This window comes from Geotrypetes seraphini, chromosome 11 (assembly GCF_902459505.1).
Source record: "Geotrypetes seraphini chromosome 11, aGeoSer1.1, whole genome shotgun sequence".
NCBI lineage: Eukaryota > Metazoa > Chordata > Amphibia > Gymnophiona > Dermophiidae > Geotrypetes > Geotrypetes seraphini.
The window spans coordinates 70,669,868-70,686,471 of NC_047094.1; the positions used below are offsets into that span (position 1 = coordinate 70,669,868).

Genomic DNA, 16,604 nt, shown 5'->3' on the forward strand with positions numbered 1-16,604 from the left:
AGGAGCTCCTACAACACATGAATGAATAGAATAGGACTGAAGATGAATGGATTTCAGATCTGATTCTGGGCAATGCAGAATGAGTACCCTAAAGACGAATACATTCCGTGTTTGAAATATCATAGTCTGAACTCCCAGTTTCATTTCTCTTAAACTATGTTTCAAGTCTTTCTTTCTTTTCCTTCCTCCTTTCTGTTTCCCTTCCTTTCGTTCCCTGTAGGTCTGACCTCTAACCACAATGGACTGTAGCTGTGTCTCTGATTTACTCCTCACTCCCTCGATGCCAGCTCTTTGGACTCCAGGTAATTTAAAAAGCATTTCTTGTTGGGGGGGGGGGGGTCACTCTTTCTATTTCTGTAAGCACAGCCTTAGTTTGTGTGTTCTCTATAAGGTATAATTAGACTTAAACAAGGGCAGATACTGGTAAAACTATTTCCTTGCCTTTCCCTCCTAAATTTAAGTTTGGTAGATCCAAGCAAAACTTTTTTTTTGCAAACTTAGGAACATTATATATTAAATTATAATTGCAAACTAATTATTTTTGTCTAAACATTTATTGTCCAAAATTAAAACGTGGAAAGAATATTTCTCTCACTTGACCAATAACAATGCCTAGATTTGGTCCTGTAAAATGTCGATTTGAGGAATGTAAGTACTAGTTATTTCAAAATAAGTGAAGGATTGATCTTAGTTTAGGAAGTCTCACAGACCATTACAAACGTGAAAAGAAACTAACGCATACAGGTGGAATAAAATTATATTTTTATTTATTATTTTCAATTAAACACTAAAAAGTTACCAAACTCAGTTGTTTTATGCGTGCTGTATACGATGTTCTCTTCTTTTTTTTAAGCAGCCAAGTAATGCTTTATAAAATATACTAATAGAATATATATATATATATATATATATATATATATATATATAAGTAAATCAACTAAACAGGTAGTAAAGGGCAAGCTTTAAACTGTCATAAAAAAACTTTTTGTTCCCCTGAAATGTAGAGGAACTTTTCCTGCTACCACTAAAATATAAAATGCATGTTAAAAAAAATATAAGGTCTACTATCAACAGTAATCTAATCAAGTTTTGAGTTTATTATGGATTTGATTAATCGCTTATTCAAAATTCTAAGCCATTCTCAATTCAGCAAAAGACATAGAGCTCCTTTTACGAAGCTGCACTAGCGGTTTTAGTACGCACGCTACACGCTAACACCTCCATAGAGCTGGCGTTAGTATTTTCCCTGTAGCGCAGGGCTTAGCGCACGTTAACCTTCAGCGTGCACTATAAACACTAGCGCACCTTAGTAAAAGGATCCCATTGTGTATTTAGGTGCAGTTGAGACTATATTCATAATAATGTGTATTTTTTTTTTCTGTTATCTAAATGTATTTTTATTCTGCTTTGTTGTCCAGACCTTCTGTCTCAGAGCCTCATATGATATACTAAAAGGTGATGATGGGAGAGAATACGTCTTTTCACATATTGACCAATTTGTTTACGGGGTGGTTTGAAAAGTTTGCTAAAAAATAAAAAAAAAGCAAGTTAAACAACGTAGTCTCCACTGAGGGCTATATACACTTTTTAGTCCAGTAAGTTTCCATTTTTTTTTTTTCATTTTTCCTACTATATGAAAAAAACTGGAAATTGGCTATACTAAGTGTATAGCCCTCGATGGAGACTACATTGTTTAACTTTCTATTTTTTACCAAACTTATCAAACCACCATCTGTATGTAATTTCATTTACATTTGATATTTTAAAAAATGAATATATGTTAATCAGCCATCTTAAGGTCACATGAAAGCTGCATTTGTCAGTGAGCAATTCAGCTTGAGACGCACTTCAGCAATTTTCAGGAAACGATTTCATTCAGTGTGCTTTCCCTTCTGAAATTCTTTCCTCCTTTCATGGAGAGACCCTATCAGCTTAACCCCTCCCTTCCCCAGCTCCCCAAGTTCTGTCTTCTTCAGTATCAACAAGTGACCCTGTGCCCCAGTTTGTATCTTCAATTTCTCTGAAAACTAATGTGCTGTCTAAAAAAAAATCCTAATAAATCTTCATTATTTGCAAGGTGAGTTGTGGTGTACTTGTAAACTATAGCATGATAAAGAAAGTATTCTTATACCAAAAAAAAATTACAAAATGAATCCTTTCTAGCTTTTGATAAGGAGAAATTAAGACAGAGAGCAAATATCATAGGATATGGTGATAATAATTAAAATGAGAAAGTTCCTAAGATGAAATTTCTCTCAACTCAAAAGAAAATCAGGTAAAGAAAAAGAATGGATAGCTTTGTTTAACTGCAAATTGCCTTTTCCTTTTTTAGCTATCATCATTATTTCTAGCTTATATCCCTATGCAGTTGTGAAATCACAATTACTATAGTTAGAGTAAATTATTATAATTACCAGTAGTAACATAGCAAACCTGCATGCAGCACCAGTGAGTCTGTAGCCTTGAAACAGGATCGCTTGTGGGTGGTGACATCAAAGTTTGCATCTCATCATTTACTTTTATGACAGGTTGTAATCAAAACATTAAATCATTATTTGTTTCTCTTATATTGGGAGCCAGTGGGGAAGGCTAGCCCTTGAGAAATATTGTTGTTGGTTGTTGGGTTTTTTTAGCCATATGTTCAGAAATTAAAATCTGATTTTACAACTGCAAGGGAGATAACTGCTCTAGAGCAGTGTTTTTCAACCTTTTTACACCTATGGACTGGCAGAAATAAAAGAATTATTCTATGGACCGGCATCGGTCCATGGACCAGCGGTTGAAGAACACTGGGCTAAGTCGTGGGCCAGACCCCGTCCATCTTCACCCCAGATCCCGCCCCCATAATAGTACTAATTGCACTTTGCATGACCTGTGCCTCATCTGGAAGCCTTCCCTCTGACGTTGCAATGTCAGAGAGAAGGCTTCCGGTTCAGGCGCAGGATGCCCGTAGGAGCCACTGCCCGTGGCTTTGTGCACTGAATCAGTTAGGAAGAGGGAGCTGGCTCGAAAATAACGCTGCATCGATCACACTGTGGACCGGCGGTTGAAGAACACTGTTTTGGGCCTGATGCACGTGCTGGCCCTGTGGACCGGCAGGAAATTTCTGTGGACTGGCACTAGTCGATGGACCGGTGGTTGAAGAACATTGCTCTAAAGTACAGTACAGAAAAACTGCACATTTTTTTCTGTAAACAGAGCTCACCAAGAAGATCTCAGGGAAGAACAAAGTAAGAAAAAAATTTACAAAAACAAATTACAGTGGTACCTCGGTTTACGAGTGCACCGGTTTGCGAGTGTTTTGCAAGACGAGTAAAACATTTGCAAAATTGGTGCCTCGGAAACCGAGCATGGCTCGATTTATGAGCGCCCTCCCCGCAATCCGGCACCCTCTCCCCCCATGATCCGGCACCCTCCCCCCGTGATCCGGCACCCCCCCTGCGATCCAGCACCCCCCCTGCGATCCAGCACCCCCCCTGACGCAATTGGGCATCCCCCCCACCACGATCCGGCACCCCCCCCGACACGATTGGACACCCCCCGCCACAATTCGGCACCCCCCCCCCGACACGATTGGGCATCCCTCCCCGCCGCTTCTTACCCTCATCTGGGCACCGGCATGTCCTGTGCTTGGTGCCGGTGCCCGAAGATCGGCCTCCTCTTCTGCTGGACCTTGAGCATCTGCGCATGCTCAAGGCCTGCGAAGACACGACTTAGCCCAGTGTTCTTCAACCGTCGGTCCACGGACCGATGCCGGTCCACAGAAAAATTATTTTATTTCTGCCAGTCCATAGGTGTAAAAAGGTTGAAAAACACTGGCCTATAGGATATTTTGGTACCAGTGTATGTGTCTTTGCCATTTAGATTTATTTATTTATTTGATTCATTTTCTATCCCATTTTTCCCCAAAGAGCTCAGAACAGGTTACAAGTAAACATACATAATATACTGTACAGCAGGGGTGTCCAACCTGCGGCCCAAGGGCCGCATGCGGCCCAGTGAAGTATTTTGTGCGGCCCCGTTCGAGGGCGATGCAGTGTTTTCCTCTGCTGCCCCTGGGTGTTTACCATCTTACCGGCTCCCTCCTCTGTCTTGCTGCAGCATTTGCGCTTATGTGCGGCTCCAGAAACATTTTTTTCGACCAATGCGGCCCAAGGAAGCCAAAACTGTACACCCCTGCTGTACAGTTAACAGGTTACAACTTGACATAGTTACAGTACACGTTTGCGATACAAAGTTGTATCCTAACTCGATACATACTAGGGGTCTAATATCAATGAACATAATATAGAGTTTGCAGGTTACAATTTGCCATAGCTATCCTTACAGTGCAAGTTTTTTTGTTTTGTTTGGGGAGTTTTTAAGTAGAGATTTCTCATATATGAACATGTAGAACTGGTAGTCCATTATTTTGTTATGAGGGGATCTAGACACTTACCACCTAACTGGGCACACGAACTAGCAATTAGTGTGCAAACTTGCACCTGCAGGTTATAGGATAGGGCCTAACTTCCCCCCCCCCCATTTTTTTTTTTTTTTAACGTAGCTGCAACAGAGGTTTATAATGCAGCCCAGAGTGCTAAATGTCTGATGCTGATCTGGAGCTCATATAATTCCTATGAGCATCAGAGCAGCGTCAGAGCATTTAGCGCCCTGGGCCAGGTAGAAATCTCTACCGCAGCTTAGAAAAAGAGGGCCATAATTGTTTAAGTGGGCACTAATTTGCTTTAACTGCCAATAATAGCCTTTAAGTGGTATTAATTAGTAATCAGTACTTAATAGGCTAATGCAACTGCATAAATGGGAGCACATACAACGCAGCCCTCTTTATGTGGCAACCAGTTGAGTTCTGAATATTGACTTAACTTGCCACGTTAGCCAGCACCACATAAACTGCATAGTCAATGGCAAAGCCCAGACATGACCCAACGTTGTACACTTCTCCCTCATTATTCGTGGGGGATAGGGGCAGAGCCGGACCGTGAATAGCGAAAAACCGCGAATATCCAGCTATGACCCACCCCCGCCTCCCTCCCGCCTTCCCCCGGCATTCCGGCCTTACCTGGTGGTCTAGCGGGTTTTCGGGACAGGAGCAATCTTCCTACGCTCCTGCCCCATGCAGATCGCCAATAGGAAATGGCTGCGGGGAGTTCCCATAGTCTCTCGAGACTTCGACGGGAACTCCCCGCAGCCATTTCCTATTGGCGATCTGCACGGGGCAGGAGCGTAGGAAGATTGCTCCTGCCCCGAAAACCCGCTAGACCACCAGGTAAGGCAGGGATGCCGGGGAAAGGCAAAAATATGGGGGGTGGGGTTTTTCCCCCTCCCCCCCAAATCACGATTATGTGAAATCGCGAGTGTGGAAACCGCGAGTGGGGAGGGGGAAGTGTATATCAGGGAATAACGCCGGTGGTGGTCAGCAAAATGCTCACAGCTGCCAGCTGAATATTTCCCTCTTAACGCCTTAGTTCTATAATGCTTAACTGCAAAGGGGGAGTTAACATGGGAGGAGCATGGGTAGGTTAGGTACATGTCAAAACCAACACATTTTTAGATTGAATCAGGTTGGGCAGACTAGATGGACCATTCGGGTCTTTATCTGCCATTATCTACTATGTTACTATGTCAGGCACTTACTTATAGAATACTGTCAGTTATGCACACAACTGGCAATATTTAGGTGTGATGAAAATAAAAACTGTGGATACAGATGTTCTGGAGATAGTTTATTAAACACTGACATATAAACCATGAAAATTCAATTCAAAAAGTACAATGATCAAAAATACTGTGATAAAAATCCAACCGGACCCTACACGGTCCGTGTTTCGGCGAGCATGCCTTCCTCAGGGGTTCTTTTCTCACATGTTTAAAGACAATAGACTGTTTTCAGTCCAATTCTTTATTTGTGAGTTTGCAAACCATTGGACCCCTGAGGAAGGCGTGTTCGCCGAAACACAGACTGTGTAGGGTCCGGTTGGATTTTTATCACAGTATTTTTGATCATTGTACTTTTTGAATTGAATTTTCATGGTTTTATATGTCGGTGTTTAATAAATTATCTCCAGAACATCTGTATCCACAGTTTTTGTTTTCACCGATGGATCATTGGGTCTCCCCATTTTTCTTTGTTGTGCTGCAATATTTAGGTGTGAGCATTTACACCAGTCTTTGACATGGCATAAATACCTAAACTAAGGCACTCAATTACCAACAGGCTAACATCGAACAAAAGCTTCGATATCCAGCTTTGCCATTATATGCAGAATACTTACTTAGTGGCAGTGTTCAAGGTTTTTGCACCTTAGCGTTTGGTGCAATTTATTGGATCTGCCCACTAACCTTTCGGTTTGGTGGCTAGATACTTTTGAAGTGTGTATGTGTGTGAGAAAGATAGACCGAGACGGACGGGGAGGCTGTGTTTCTGTATGTGAACAATAATGGAGGTCAATTGTGTCTGTGTGTGTGTGTCGTGAGAGTGTTTTCAACTTTTCTATGTACTGTATGGTACTGGTCAATTTAAATATATTATAGCAATATTATAGCATAGGAAAAGATGTGTGCTTATTTGGAATCAGTTTGAGGGGATGAGTGCCATCTTGTTGCATCTGATATCAACATACATGTCTACGTTTTTCTGATCTATGCATTTACACTAGAGATGGCACTATTTATAACTATACTTTTATAGTTGGGGATTCAACACCAAAAATATCAAATGTATCACCCAACTGCCAGGGTTTTTAACACTCCTATCAGTATGCTTATTCTTATGAAGTGTTTTATATAATCGAATGTGGCCTCAGGTACATCTCCTTCACTCCCGTGAGAATACCTCCAATGAGAATACCGGTGTTCATAATCCTCATTGGCCTACATTCTTTTTCCAGTTCTTTAAATTTTTAAATTTGTGATATTTTTTTAGGAATTTTAGAAGTATTTTTAAAGTTTTTATATATAAAACTATTAATGCATCTTCACATAACTTATGTACTTAACTTCTGATGTTCTCACGCTGCTGGGTTACATGATCCGACATGTTTCGCAACAAATTGCTTTATCAAGGATCCCCCCAGAGCCATTGTGTCCTCCGCCTTACTCAAAGCTTTTTTGCAAGTATTATCAGGAGTGGAGGAGGTGTACCTGAGGCCACATTCGGTTATATAAAATACTTCACACAAATAAGCATACTGATAGGAGTGTTAAAAATCCTCACAGTTGGGTGATACATTTGATATTGTTTTCTAATGCCACAGAAGTTACACATGTAATTCTCTTGGCAGTGAAAGAACATCTTAAAGTAGAAAGAAATAAAGCAGAAGTGAACTGAAGGAGTTAAAATGGAGAGAAAAATGAACCAACTTGTAAAGATAAATTAAGAACTAGCAGCAGAAATACCAGATTTATATATTTTCTAAATTAAGAGAAAGTGAGAATCCACAAAAGACAGTGAGAAAAGGGAGAAACAGGGTTAAAATTAAATTTTAAAACGTACATATTAGCAGTTGGCTAAAGGGTCCTTAAATAGCTAGAGATAATAACAATAAAAAAGGTCATAGGGTTTCATGGCTGTGTGCTATAGAGGCATCCTGAGGAAATATGTCACAGGGTAGGGCCTCAGGGATATGTGTAGATATCAGAGGTGTACACACCTGTTATTCTGTTTTGTCTCTGTAGGGTTTGCCTTTCCCGACTGGGCATACAAGCCTGAGTCTAGCCCTGGCTCCCGGCAAATCCAGCTCTGGCACTTCATCCTGGAACTGCTGCAGAAAGAGGAATATCAAAACGTCATTGCCTGGCAAGGAGACTATGGGGAGTTTGTTATCAAAGACCCCGATGAGGTGGCCCGGCTGTGGGGCATCCGGAAATGCAAACCCCATATGAACTATGACAAGCTGAGCAGGGCCCTCAGGTGAGACCCCGCAGTCCAACAGAGCCACCATCTTTTTCCCTGCTAGGATAGGGACTGGCATAATGCCTGGTCAATCAAAACAAGTCCGTTGTTGGAGGCTGGCGGTTATCACTGCTCTTCTAAGACTGATTTGGAGGTTATGACAAATCCTCAGATTCATAATGGAAGAGCAAAGCCCTTAGTCACCAGGCACTGCTGACTGACTAAACTTAATGAGTCGTGGAGGTGGCTTAATGTGTGTGTGAACTTGACAAGAGAATTGTACTTTATTAGAAATGCGCCCTTATCTGCCACAATAAACAGGTTTGTCTGTGAACTGGGCCACCTTTTTGTTGGACCAAACGAAGAGTTTTCCTAAAGTAGTGAAATAAACATGAGCTCAGGAGATCACACGGGATCCTTTCTTCTCCTGTTTTGACCGTCAGATCTGAAGAACATCTGGTTACATTGCAATAAGGGTGGTCTCAAAAGCTTATGTATAGCGACATTTTTTTTGGGGGGGTGGGGATCCAGATTCTTAATATCAATCTAGTGCAGGGGTGTCAAAGTCCCTCCTCAAAGGCCGCAGTCCAGTCGGGTTTTCAGGATTTCCCCAATGAATATGCATGAGATCTATTTGCATGCACTGCTTTTATTGTATGCTAATAGATCTCATGCATAATCATTGGGGAAATCTTGAAAACCCGACTGGATTGCGGCCCTCGAGGAGGGACTTTGACATCCCTGATCTAGTGAAAGGTAATGCAGTTTGCAGAGGCCAGTTTTTTTCAAGACTTGTAGGGCAGTGAATCAAGATCAAACCCTGTGTAGTATAAGAAGCAAATATCTTTGTTTTAAGATACGTACACTTATGCAAGGCAATTTTACTCATGGGTGTAGGTACGCAAGTGTGAATGCCTCCTCCCGTTTTTTTCCCCCCCTCTCCTTTAATAAATGGCATAACTCCTGATAGCAGAGGATGGAAATAAAAGCCACAAGTGTCAGTCAATAAATGCAAGCTTTCTGCCCTCCCCTTCCTGCTACCCGGCACTGCCCCGCCCCTTCTAATTAATATAAATTATCCCTGGGGCGCTGCAATTTAAGGGCAAACGCCTCTCGTTTCTAACTAACTATAGTATACAGTATAATACAAGTATTTATAGCCCTGGTGTCAGCTTTCCCTTTCTGGTCAGATCTAGGCTTTCACTGTATCTTTGCTTTGCAGGTTTCTGCTTTTGCTAATTGCCCCGCCCCCCCCCCTTTCCTTTTTTGCCTTCATTCTACATCTCCCCGAGAGTCCCGCAGGTTAAGGAGCTGGTGATTAAAGTTAATAGCAGTAGTGTGAGAGGGGGCCAGATTGGGCTGGGTGCCCAAATAGCCCCCACGGCTCCTTATGGGGCCTCTGACCGCAGCTTCAAGCATGGGCTCCCCCGAAAGGGGGGGCTTAAGCCAGTCACACACACTTCAATCCTCTCTTAGCAAATCACTTTTGACATTTAATTTCAAAAACCCAGCTACCCTAAACACAGCAGCTTAATTTGTTTGCCCTAGTAAAACAGCAGGGGGCATTTCGGCAAACAAGGATGGATTTTTTCCAGTTAACTTTCTATCTGGCTGCTTTATAAAACCTCTCTCTCCCTGTCTCAGGTATTACTACAACAAGCGGATCCTCCACAAGACGAAAGGCAAACGCTTCACCTACAAATTCAACTTCAGCAAAGTAGTTCTAGTGAACTACCCTCTCCTGGATATGGCCAATTCTTCCTTCCTGCTGGCCCAGAGCCCTTTCAGTGGAGCTCACAACCCCGAATGTGGGTCCCTCACTCCCGAGGTAAGAAGAGAATCCCCCCCCAACACCCCCTTGAACACAGAGCCACTGATATGATCCAGGAATTAATGAATGCAGAGTCACCAGGCGACTCGACTTCTTTCAAAGTTGTGGGTCCTAGTATCTATGCAGGGGTACTTCCTGCTTTTCTTTGCATGGAGTAAGAAGTGTAAATGCATGCAATGAACTGAAATGACGACTGGATAGATCTTCTCTGAAATACTGAAGTACAAGAGTAAACCTAGTCCACAGCTAAAATAAATGAGATACACTAGCACGGGGGAAGGGAGTCCCCAGTATATGCAAATTTATTCCAGGCATATTCATTATAGTTATCCTGAAAACCTGACTTTCATGTTTATAGAATCCTCAGGACAGATTTTGGAAATTCATAGACTCAGAGTACGGGTGAATAAAGGGGCTGAAAGGATTGGCTGTTGCATCACTTCCTGGGGGATGTACCCGATTTCTTCACTGTAAAGTGTGGCTGGTGTTTATTGTGAAATACAGTGGAGCATCACTATCTCCACCCCCCCCCCCCACCCTCCACCCACAAACACATTTTACTCGGGTTTCGATTTCATATGTACAATTTTAAAATACAGTGGTACCTTGGTTTATGAGCATAATTCATTCCAGAAGCATGCTCGCAATCCAAAGCGCTCATATATCAAAGCAACTTTTCCCATAGGAGATAATGGAAACTCAGATGATTCGTTCCACATTGTTCTTCACTCTTGCTTTAATGGCGCATCTTGGGTACGGCCAACTTCTCCCCCCAGCTTAGAATTATACTCAGTTCGAAACAGGGAGCATCCCTGTCAGGATTTTGAATATGATTGTTACTTTGTTGAACTAGGACAGGACAATAAAGCAGCATGGGTACAGCGCAGATCACCTCGTGCACTTACTTTATTAGCCATTCTCTCGTGCACTATTTCAGGCCTGCATTCCCTCTCCTTCAGAGCAGGATCTGTCGGCCTCCAGTGGCTGGGGAACAACAAGCTGGCCACAGTCAGTCTTCTTCCTGGCTCGAAGGTACAGTAGGTCAGTCTGGCGCCCCCCTTCCCGGATCCCTGCGCTGATTTGAGTACCACTGTCATCCCGCGCCGGGTGAGATGCTTGGGATTGGCTGTTGCTCGCTGCTAGCTTCTCTTGGGTTGGGCACGTGCGGGGCTTGGTTCAACGGGATTGGCTGTTGCTCACTTCTCTTAGGTTGGGCGCGCACGGGGCTTGGTTTAACAGTGTGGTGGAGTAGAGCAGGCCTCGCTTCAGCTCCGAGCATGTCACTGAGATTGTGGGGCGGCAGGGTGGAAAATCAACTTAAGCTGCGGGTAAATTTTGCTTGTTTTGCAAGACAACGCTCGGTTTGCGAGTTACAAATTGCTGGAGTGTTTTGCTCATCATGCAAAACACTTGCAAACCACGTTACTCACAAACTGAGGTGTGACTATATTGGCATTTAACCCTGGATTCTATAGTCAGTTCTGCTGATATTCAGTGAGGCGTTCCTCTGCTGCAGAGAAACACCCGTAAGATAGAAGGCCGCGAAGCAGCCTGTCTAGATTGCTGCTGACACTGCCAGTTTGTTATAAGATATTTATTTCGGTCTCGCAGTGCGGTTGGGAGGTAGAGATAGGTTGGGGGGAGTGCTGCTGCTGCTGGTGACTAGAGCTTATTTTCGGGGGTAGGGCTTATATTAAGACCTACCCTGAAAATCATGCTAGGGCTTATTTTCGGGATAGGTCTTATTTTCCTGGAAGCACAGTAGGAGGTAGATTTTCCCTTCCTTTTTAATGCTGTCCCTCTAGAGTAGTGTTTCTAACTGTGGTCCTGAAGGCATTTCAGCAGTCAGGTTTTTAGGAAATTCACAATGAATATTCATGAGAGAGATTTGCATGCACTCACTCCATTGCATGCAAATCTCTGTCATGAATATTCATTGTGGATTTCCTAAAATCCTGACTGGCTGGGGTGCTTCCGGGACCAGAGTTTAGGAACTAGAGGAAAGATGCAAATGTGATGAAATGGTCAGTAAAGAGAAAAGATCTGCCCTTCTATAGGTGTCCGATACCTCACTAGCTTATTAATACCTAGAAAGGAAGGGATACCTTGATTTCCAGGAACACCGGTGTCACAAAATCGAGAGAAGGCAGAGGAAAGATATTTCACTTTAACTGGAAGCCAGTGATTAATGGAAGGAGTTTGATTTGAAGTCAAGAAGTCAATAGTATCGAGCCGGAGTCTCCTTCCGGATTAAGCCTTGGAGTTAATCAGGTGGAGTCAGGCAAAGCTGGCTGTGTTCCAAACTTTGATGGTAGTATACCATACAAGAGCCTTAGTGCCCCCCCTTCTCCTGCAGAAGGGAGTAAGGTAACCAAATGCTTAAAAAGATGCACCGCTGATAGGCTGCCAGCTCAGCCTCTTTCCTCACAAACAGTCCAATAGGACTCCATGAAACCTCTGCTTTTTCAGCTTTCCTTCTCTCTAGGAATGCCTAATTAATTACAGCTTATTTAAGAAAAGCAAATTCCTATAAACAATGGAGTTAATAGGGGAAATATTTTGCCATAGGAAGGACAGAAGACAGCATGGGAAGCAGAGATTCTCCAGCAGATTAGAGAGCAGGGAGAGGAAGGAGTGCAACAGTGCTAGTGTGTGGCTCTAGAGCAGGGGTGGACAAGCTCGGTTCTCATAGGCCACAACCTAGTCAGGTTTTCAGGATTTCTCCAATGAATAAACATGAGATCTATTTGCATGCACTGGCTCTCATGCATATTTATTAAAGATAGTCTGAAAACCTGACTGGGTTGAGAACTCCTGCTCTAGAGAAAGCTGGAGCACTTGGGTATAGGAAGTCTTCAAAATTGTGCCCAACGCAAAATTTTAATCTTACCTGTGGGTTCTGGAGGTGAGGGGTAAAACCAGGCCTGATGCATTCTGTGTCTTAAGAAAAGGAGCTGGTTGAGAGACTTTATCCTCAAAAAATTTCTCCTCTCTAGCCTAGTTCCTTGACTTCTATTGCTGGTGAAGGATTCATAGCTTGCTTCCCCTCCTTGTGCTTTTAGAGTTGAGGACCTCAGTGAGGAATTCAGAACTATGAGTCTAAAAATTTAAACAAAATGTAGACAGTTTCTACTTTTTTTTTTTTAAACTTGAATTTTTATTGCAAAGCTATGTATAACAAGAAGAAAACTGAACATAGATATTGCCAATATCAATAAACAAAATATTGCATCAAGAATTCAGTGTGGTTGGTTATTGCTAGGAATAAGATTTGATCTGGTTAATTTCCAATTTACTCATGTTATGCACTCTCTCATATCCCTAGGCTCTACAAACCCTGTTTTCCCCACCTCGCCTGGGTGATCCTGGAAACCGGAGCCCTCTATTTGAGCGTCAGGTCCAAAATTCAGAAGCAGAGAAACTAAGAATGGAGACAGCCTTCCCTTTCCTGGGGTCAGGTGAGACAAAGCTTTCCTCTACTGGGGTCAGCCCACTGAGGTACAAGAGCAGATGCAGAAAAAATAGTACACTTCTCCCTCCGTATTCGCTGTGATAGGGGATCAACAGATCCGTGAATACAGAAAAACCGCGAATAACTTTTTCTTATGTTATTCAGTTTTCTGTTAAAAACCATCATGAATATGGTGAAACCGTGAATAACATGGTGGGAGACCTGGCCTATTCCTGAAGGAGAGGCAAAACACGGTGAAGAAAGTGCTGAGAATCAACGATTTTCTCTGTAAATGCTTGGAATCAGCGATTTCTCTAGGCAAGCTAGCTGACATAATTTGGGGGGGGGGAGGAGCCAGCAAGCTAAAAACCGTGAATAATTGAAACCGTGATTGCTGAAACCGCGAATATGGAGGGAGAAGTGTATTTGATGTTTTGTGGGGTTTGCACTGAGAGTTTGAGACAGTGAAATGAGAGGATGCCCTGTTCATTTTTGAGGGAGTCAAGTGAGAAATAGCCTCCTGATTGCAATCAGTCCCAGGGAGGTCTGGAGTGGCAGGGAATGAAGAAATGGGAAAAGGGGAAGCAGAAGCAAAGAGGGATGGAAGGCAGTGGAAACATAGCTAGGTAGTGGAGAAATACAGGGCACGGATGTAAGCAAGAGGGACAAATGTTGGCAAACTAGGGGGTGGAGTGCCCCACAACCCTTTTGAATCAGTTTTCAAGCATGTGAGTATAAACAGGAAGATATCTACCATATTATCCAGTGATTGCTAGTGTGTTCCCATCCCCCATGACAGCATCATTCCGTGTACTGGCCCTGCACAGAAAATAGATGTGCAAGACCTTACCAAATACAGAGGAAATAATCACAAATTAGAGATGGAATTTTTTTTTTAGCTTAGTTCTTGTCTGGCTTCTTAGAAATATGCAGACTTTGGATGCAGTGCAACACTAAAGAACTAGAAACCAGGGCCTGCTCAGCCAATGGCCTAGATGAGACAATGGCTCAGGGTGCCAATAAGAAAGGGCACCAAAATACCAGCCCAGCTTCTCTTTCCCTCTTCTCCCCCCCAGCTTTATATTCTCTTCTTTCAACCCCCCTGGTCTACTTTCAAACGCCTAGAGAACACCAGCAACGATTCACACACACACTGCCTATGCCGGCCTGTAGCTTTCCCTCAGTTGCAACTTCCTGTTTCTAACAGGGCAGTATACATGAACTACTGCTGTAACTTCTGCCTTCTAAGAGAGAGGAGGGATACCAGACCATGGTTGGGGGGAGGGGAAGAAAAGAGAGATGTCCCCTTTATCACTGCCAGTAAAGGGGGGGGATATGAGAGAGGGAGAGATACTGAATCATGGGTGGGGAGAGGGATGCCAATGTAGGGGAGGGGCATGCTAAAGTTAGCTCAGAGTGCCACAGCTCTTTAAGCTGGTCCTGCTGGAAACAGAAATGAATTTCCACCTGTACTGTGTAACACACAAAAATAGAAGATATGCAGATTTCACAAAGCAATGGCAAAAATCTGAGCAGACCCCTCCTTACAAGAATGAACAGAAAACAACTGCAAAATCCCAGAGGAAAGCAAATGAAAGAATAGCTATAGACAAGTAAAAGGTTATTTTTAAATCAGATAAAGACCTAAAAGCAATAGCAATAAAATATAATGCATCCTGCCATCATGTCAGAAACCTAACCTGACAAGAGACTGATTATTCACTAAAACCAGAACTGTCTTTGTTAATTATTTCCTTTCCTCACTTCATCCATTTGGCAACAGGACAGGATGGGCGGACAGAATATATTTCTAGAACATAAACAGCAATAGCTAATCCCAGAAGTGGGTAGTTAGAGCCACCAAAATAAAAAAAAAATTAGGGCCCTGGGGCAGTTAGAGAGGAGCAAGGGTAGCATTTTGAGGGACATTATAGAATGTGTCTTTAAAACCTTAGTGACAGTTTAAAGAGCAGGGTCAACATGGCCATTTTTAAAAATCAAATGCAAAACCTGTGCCTGAAAACAGATGCCTTTAGGGATAATCACCCTCTCCTGATATCTTCCCTTTATTCTTTCTTCCTTCATCAGGTGTCTCCGGTTATTCTAAGCCACCCAGCTTACTGGCTCCATACAGTCGAAACCTGCCCTTCACTGACTACCCCTGGAGTTTTAACCCTTATCTCTCTGGTGCCTTCCCGCTAGCCGGCTCCAAGCTCCCTGGATCCCTTTATCCTCCACATTTCTACCCCAACCCACTGGCTCAGATGCCCACCCCTGTCTCCATCCTCCCTGGGGAGGCCAACCTGGAGAGATCAGCACTGACCCCCAGCACTCCTGCCCGGGTCTGCTTACCGCCATCTTTGGGTACCCTGCCCCTGCGAGGGGAGCTGCATCCTCTTCCTGGGAGAACAGAGAGGCAGGCCATGGGAGAGACCCCTGTGGGAGGTGCCAAGGAAGATCTAGCCTCCGACTCAGAGCTGGAGATCACCGATGTGAGTGAGTGTAGCTCAGAGAATGACTTCAGCCCAGATAGTGTGGAGGAGCGGCCGGGGCTTCTGCAGCACACGATGCGCAAGTACAAGGCCCTAGCCAACAAGCCCAAGGAGGCCACAGCAGGCCAGCTGAGCTGAACTGAGCTGTCCCTGGGTCAGCGATCACATCTGCAAAGCAGAGACTTCTCACCCTCTGGAAGGCAGAGGCAACAATAAGGTTTAAAGGAAATGAGGACTTCAGAAGTCAGTCATTTTTATTTTTGGAGGTTTATGAGGGGGAGTGATGCTCCACCTTGTAACCCAGAAGAAACAGCGGTTGGACTTGGACACTTACAAACAGAGATCTATATATATTTAAAAAAAAATATTTATGAGATCTACATAGACAGACTGTTACAAAAAGAAACAAGTGAATGAATTATTTCATTTGATATGTATATATTTTTATAGAAAAAAAAATACAAAGTTTACGCATATGTTCCAAGAATCAAATGAAAACCATGATTTGAATTTTCTTAAGCTTTTATCAAAGATTCACAAATGGGGCAAACAAAAAAAAGAGGGAAAAATGAATTCCACTGTAAGCCAGCAGGGTTTCCTGACTGCAGAAAAAATGAAATTGTTCTGAGCCACACCAGTCCTTTGCAGAGACACCATGAAAAGGGATGGGGGTAAAGTTAAATACAGGCCAATATCAACATATCCTGGCTATGTCACTTGGAGGTAGTGATGGGGGAAAAGCATTCTGTAGAGTTCAAGAAATGGAACGGTATTCCTTATTTGTATACAATCTAAAGATCCCCAGTCTCTTTGCCAGCAGATGATAGGGACTATAAAAGCCCCAGTCCATGGCTTCTGTACACGTATGGCATGAGTTCCCCTGTTTTTGCCATGTTAAACATGTAGTTCCAATTTTTCTATGAAAGATAGGATCTA

At 43.1% G+C, this 16,604-nt stretch overlaps 1 protein-coding gene across 1 annotated transcript; it reads left to right on the top strand.

Annotated features, from left to right (window-relative positions):
* The first annotated feature begins 238 nt into the window (after window positions 1-238).
* ERFL (ETS repressor factor like) lies at window positions 239-16,004 on the top strand. Its single transcript, XM_033962951.1, has 5 exons — window positions 239-302; window positions 7,678-7,912; window positions 9,539-9,722; window positions 13,051-13,183; window positions 15,265-16,004. The coding sequence occupies exons 1-5, from the start codon at window positions 239-241 to the stop codon at window positions 15,804-15,806; spliced, it is 1,158 nt and encodes a 385-aa protein (XP_033818842.1). The 3' UTR covers window positions 15,807-16,004.
* Window positions 16,005-16,604: the final 600 nt, after the last annotated feature.

Coding starts and splice junctions, on each gene's coding strand:
- ERFL (XM_033962951.1), top strand. CDS start 239: ATGGACTGTAGCTGTGTCTCTGATTTACTCCTCACTCCCTCGATGCCA. Junction 9,723..13,050: donor GTGGGTCCCTCACTCCCGAG/GTAAGAAGAGAA, acceptor TCATATCCCTAG/GCTCTACAAACCCTGTTTTC. Junction 13,184..15,264: donor CTTCCCTTTCCTGGGGTCAG/GTGAGACAAAGC, acceptor TTCCTTCATCAG/GTGTCTCCGGTTATTCTAAG.